Source organism: Camelina sativa, unplaced genomic scaffold (genome assembly GCF_000633955.1).
Source record: "Camelina sativa cultivar DH55 unplaced genomic scaffold, Cs unpScaffold01286, whole genome shotgun sequence".
Classification (NCBI taxonomy): Eukaryota; Viridiplantae; Streptophyta; class Magnoliopsida; order Brassicales; family Brassicaceae; genus Camelina; species Camelina sativa.
In genome coordinates, this window is record NW_010922406.1 from 1 (window position 1) to 5,837 (window position 5,837).

Consider the following 5,837-nt stretch of genomic DNA (forward strand, 5'->3'; position numbering starts at 1 on the left):
TATAATTATTAAATAAATTTTATTTTCACACATGTCAAAATATTATCAATATACTTGACAAATGTCGCGATTATAGGAATTAGTAACTTTGAAAACTAAGATTTATATAATAAGATATATCACCCACAAATGGTAAAGAAAATAAAACAAAACATACATTAGGGTTAGTTAGGCTATTTATACAATTAAGTATTTAAGTCTATCCGATTTAAGTGTAAATAATTATAGGTCATCTTAAATTTGAGATTTCTCTATTTTTATTTTATTAATCCATTTTCTCTCTTATCATTGTATAAACCATAGTTTTTACAGTTAATCCAATTTTATAAAAAATATATTTTCAATAAAAAGTATCCTCCGTAGCAGGGGTCTAACCTAGTGGTCGCTAAAACTAAGATAGGCCTAACATTTTTTTAGCTTTATAGTAAAGACTCATACCACATGGGGTTCTATGAGTACATGTGTACAAAAAAAAGAGTAGGTGAAAGAATTTGGTATTGTTTGAAAGATATCACTGTTTGCTACCATGAAAATGTGAAAACTTAAAAAGGTAATATAGCGAAAAATCTCAGAACAATTTAGTGTGGACTACTCCGTAAATGAAGAAGAATAAAATTTGGAGAGGGACCCTTTGAAATAAATAAAAAATAGACTTTTCTTCTTTCTCTTTTGTGTGTGTGTGAGTGTATTACAGCTATAAATTCCATGAAAATGAGGTATAGTTTTTCAATAGAAAAAAAAAAGGAAATGCTGACGTTTGACTAGTGACTTCTACTATTACTGTCTCCTATATCTATACGGTCCGGTACAATATTTGAGTGGCCCGGACCGGAGATATGTTAGGTTAAGCAAAATAGTGTGGACCACAAAAGATTTGATTGGTCCGTAAACCGTATATGGCCGGTGGTCAGAACTGAATAACTTATATAAGTCAAGCTTGATGGCTTACTATCATAATAAAAAGTATTAGGTGAGGAACATACAATGTCCAGGTCTAAGGGGCAATATGAAGAAGACCTTGAAGTGTGAACGAGGTACTCTTTTGTGTGATGTTGAAATGCATAGTCAAAAAGGAGCACATTGGGCCTTATTATGTTATATGTCCTGTTTCTAACTAATTCAGTATCCTATGACTTGATTAATCTAAATCTATCTTTGGTAATTGTTAATCTAAAAAACTTTTGATGGAAAGAGCAGGAGTATGAATGCTTACCCCAAGGGAGGATAGGGAAGTCATACTGTTGTTTTGGCACTGTGATTATGTAAGAAGACACCTATTGTCAAGAGAACAACATGAGTTAATTTGGTTTTTGAGGTCTATTCAAACAGAGGCTTAATGGAGAGCAATTACATTACCAAAATGGAAGTAGCTAAAGATGTTGAAGATTGATAAAGAAGGGATGTCTCCTCTGTCTCGTAAAGAAGATCCATCATGTCCATACATGCTTCAAAGTTCAAAAGTTCCCCAACCTTTGCAACTTCTCTATTAGAAGAAAGTATGGTTTAGGAGTTAGATAATAATAAAAACATGGAGTAAGACGATATCGTTCACTTTATGTTAGTTTTAAGCAGGAGCTTTAAGGGTTTATATACTTTGATAAGGATAAAACAACTTACTTGAACTGAATGAAAAGGTCTTCAAGCAGTGTATAAGCTATATTAAGAGTGCCAATGTCAAATTTCAAAACCTGCTTCTCATGTACAATGAGAAAGACAGATAATAAGTTCGAATAAGCTCGCTTTCTATAGCGTAAACAACATATCCCCCAAGTGTAGAATGGTTACCCTCAGAAAAACTAGTTCCTGCAAAAGAAACTCATAACTCAATACGAAAACCAAAGCATCTAACAAATGTCATTCACAGTTTGAAGAGCAGCTTACCGCATCCAAGAAATCCCGAACCATAAAGAGTTGCTCTGTAATCACTTTATCCCCAAAGGATTTCAGACTATGAACCGATAAACCCCGGGCACAATGCATCTACAGAAGCAAAACAGTTCAATTCTAGGTACACAATAGAAGAGAAGAAACACACAAAAAAGACTATATCACAATTAAGGAAGTAAAAACCCACTTTGCATGAGATCCAAATGGAGACTAACACAAACAGCTGCAGATTGCTTTCAGTCAGAGGTTGCAATAGCCAATGCTCAGCTTTCTTTCTCTGTAAGAACCTAATAAACCCAAGTATCCAGATAGAAGAATCACAAAACATGACATAATGCCTAAATTTTTCACCAAAATCCAAAATCCATCAAACAAGAACTGATCCAACCAAAAGCACATAAACCAACTAGTGAAATGAGTATCAATAAGGCAGTCAAAATACTCCAAATCTAAAGTATCCGATTCGAAATTAATCCAATCAGAAGCAAAGGAAACGAGCAATTTCACCGATTTTGATAACTGAATTCCACAATTAAAACCCTAAACACAATCGAAATCACTAAAAATTCTCAAATCAGGAATCATCGGAGGAGTGAAAAATCGCAATACCTGACTACAGAAGGACGAAATCGATCGAAGAAGAGAGATAGCGCTGAGTATTTAACGATCGGAGGAAGTTCGAGTTGCTTTCATCGCCAAAATCAGATCCAAAAAACAAACAAAAAAATTCAAAATCAGAAGTGAATAAAACCCTAAACAGGTAGCGATTGATAAGAAGAAGAAGAAGATTAAACTTACAGTAGAAGACTGAATCAGGAACTCGACCAATCTCCGTCGTAGATGAACGATCTCTGTACTCATCTCTCTCTCTCTTGACTCTCTTCTCCACCGTGAAAATTTTGAACGTTTCAATGGCGCTGAAACTCTCAAGGCCGATTTTTTTTTCTTTTTTTCTTTTATCAGTCTATATCGAGAAGATTCTAAAATGGGCCTGGGCTCATAATTAAATAGGCCTAATTTTAATTTCCTTATCACAAGTATATATTATGGATGATGAGTAGCGAAAACAAAATAGTGAATGTATTTTAATTTTATTTTCCCATTTTCTTACAATAACGATTCATTTGTTTATTGGTAACGAGATATTTTTGCATTTTGTATTTTTCCCAATTATACACTAAAAAAAAAAAATCATTCAATATTCACTCAATGTTCAAATCTGATATTATCCTATTTCCAACAACTAAAATTTTGGCAGACAAACGACAACAACTCATATATGCATTTACTAAAACCACTTGCCCATTATAATTAACAAAAACCATATCTCTTTGTTTTGTGAAAACAAGATAAAATAAAATATGATTCTTTTATATATTAGTCTCATATTATTATATAAAATACCCAATTGTTCATGCTCCAAGCCTCCTGTCCACATAATATAATGCCAATTGCTAAATTAACCAACCATATGGCTTGTTCGTTTTCTATTTATAAAATTTGTTAATGTTGTTTGTTGTTGTTAAAGTGTTAGTCACATATATATATATATATGTGTATGTTACTGCATGGGATGTCACCTCCAAATAACTTTTAAAATGTGTAATTTATAGCCAAATGGATGTTCCAGTAATATTCTGGTGGTTGATAATTCGTTTTAGTACGTGTTCAGGATCAAAGATTGGGTGTTACTATACTTTTCATTAATTAGTAGTTCTTTTTAAAAGTTGTGGTTGAGAATTTTAACCTTTTTTAAGTAACAAATATATGTGATCCCGGACCATAGAGAGTTGTTGAACTGCATAAATGATATAACTCGATGTACTTTGTAATTCTTGAATAAGATTTTACCACACAACTGTCACTTGTCGCCAAGATTGCATATTTAATCAATATTTCACAAAACCTCTATTATAGATTCTTTTATTACAAGATGCTTAGAACAAAATTGTATAAAACAAAGACTCTATTATATGAATAAGCTTATAACTATAGTTGGGTGTATTATATACATGAACACTCACCCCCCGGTTAATAAAACTACGTAGATATCCACGAGAAGTCTTTAGCATCTACGTCAATTGTTTCTTCAAATCTGTCCGAGAAAAATAAATTACGAATCTTTTTACCACGCCGTATAACAGTAACTTCTGCGGTGAATATTGCTTTGACAGGTCTGTGATCAGATATCTTCGTTTCTCCTCTTGCATATTCATGTTGCTTCAGTCCACTTCCGTACCATATTATACGATCACACCTATCATTTATATGCATGTGATCAAACTAAGATATATAGTAATTAACCAATATTATGATAAGGAGCATGTATATTGATGTATACTGTATACCGTATACACATACTTTACGTTACTTTACTTACCATGCAGGAGCTCGTTTCTTCTCGTCTTTTTGGTATGTAATGCATCCATAATATAAATCCGAATTTGGAATATATTTATAAGTTGGAGCAAACATGACAATTCCTTCTTGCCATCCTCTGAAAATCTGGCCGTTCAAGATCTCCATGCTTAGCTTAATTTTATATAAATAAAACCATATAAGAAAATGGCGAGTTTACAACCTTTAACACATGTAAAAAATATTGAATTATACTAGTAAGATGTTCATTTCTATATAAACAATCACCTGATCATTTTCTAGTAAGATGTTCCATTCTTGGCTTTTCACCAATAATCTTGTCTTCTCCTCGGGTAGTGAAATTCTATAATTCAAGTCTCCCAGAAAAATTACTCGACTGTATAAATTGATCCAATAAAGAGAAGACAAAAATAACTTTAATTAATAATTATATAGATAAGAAATATCACAAGTTGGGTAATTTCTTAAACAAGGAGTACATACTAAGCAAACTAGCCTTTTTCCTTTCACAATCTCATGTCTTATTATATTTAACCGGTCAACTTGCTTAAACTATTTTAATTTTGGTCTGACCTTATATAGTTAATTACTAACAAGTTGGCTTTCTTATAAAAAAAATTCACGAAGTATATGAACCAAGTGTTATTGAATTCATTTCAAGATATTAGCGTTATATTAAGATATAAAGCTTACTCGTGATCAAGAATCTTTTTAGGTAAATCTAAAGACGAGCCTCGAGGAAAACTCGATCTCGCTAAGATCTCATTAACATCGGAGTTTCTCTGCCTTTCATCTCGGTCCCGGCCACCGGAAGCTAGATGGCAGCAAACAAAACAGAAGGTCGTTTCGTGCAACTGAAACCTAACCGATACCGATCCCTAATGATAAAATAATCAGTGGTGTAAGTATGATAACCAAAGACAAAGAGAACAATATAATTATTTATTTATATGAAATGCAAATTTTGTTTGTGTTGGCGCTTCAATATTAGGCACAAAAATCAAACTCACACATGCTAGCTAAATTTAAGTTTAAATAAACTTAACTATGTTTTGATATTCGGTGAAAATACTACCAAACTATTACTATGTGTTTATATATAAATGGCCGACATACTGGCATTATATTCACTAATTCATATACATATATATAACTATAAGTTCAAATTTCAACCACAAATTATAATAATCATTTGTGAATACAAATGCGAACGCACGTAATTATTTTCTATTAACAGTCAACACCTAACTCAGTCGACATCTATAACAGTGAGATTTTCTTTTGAACTGAAAAAAAAAAAAAAAGTTAAAAAATACTTAATTCTAAAAATCAGTTACCTTGTTTCCTAAGCAACCCATGATGCCGCATCCAACGCATGAAACGCTAGGATGCCGGATATATGGCCAGAGATCACCTCGGACCCAAACGGTGATCAAGATTCCGACCATCTGTTTACTTATGATACATCTGAAATCTTGTGAAATACTATTAGTGCCCTTTGATTCCGACACGTCCTTGTCTCGATGAGGTTCTGCTACTCCCTTGTTTAAAGTCTCTCTTATCAAAGAGTT

General features: G+C 32.6%; 2 protein-coding genes across 3 annotated transcripts; both read right to left on the reverse strand.

The window, feature by feature from the left end:
- Nucleotides 1–993: 993 nt before the first annotated feature.
- LOC104774073 (cyclin-J18-like) lies at nt 994–2,823 on the reverse strand. Of its 2 annotated transcripts, none has more exons than XM_010498737.2 (8): nt 2,686–2,823; nt 2,497–2,573; nt 2,075–2,174; nt 1,882–1,980; nt 1,786–1,803; nt 1,618–1,688; nt 1,357–1,483; nt 994–1,274 (listed from the first exon to the last, which is right to left on the reverse strand). In XM_010498737.2, the coding sequence occupies exons 1-8, from the start codon at nt 2,746–2,748 to the stop codon at nt 1,128–1,130; spliced, it is 702 nt and encodes a 233-aa protein (XP_010497039.1). In that variant the 5' UTR covers nt 2,749–2,823; the 3' UTR covers nt 994–1,127. The 2 variants fall into 2 exon arrangements, with proteins under 2 accessions (XP_010497039.1, XP_019098365.1); XM_019242820.1 differs by having other exon boundaries at nt 1,618–1,691.
- A 939-nt stretch (nt 2,824–3,762) lies between these two features.
- LOC104774074 (type IV inositol polyphosphate 5-phosphatase 9-like) lies at nt 3,763–5,831 on the reverse strand (the record flags this gene model as incomplete). Its single annotated transcript, XM_010498738.1, has 5 exons — nt 3,763–4,144; nt 4,268–4,419; nt 4,534–4,642; nt 4,960–5,144; nt 5,604–5,831. Coding segments are annotated over 5 exons (891 nt in total), but the record flags the coding sequence as incomplete, so codon positions are not given.
- Between the last annotated feature and the right edge of the window lie 6 nt (nt 5,832–5,837).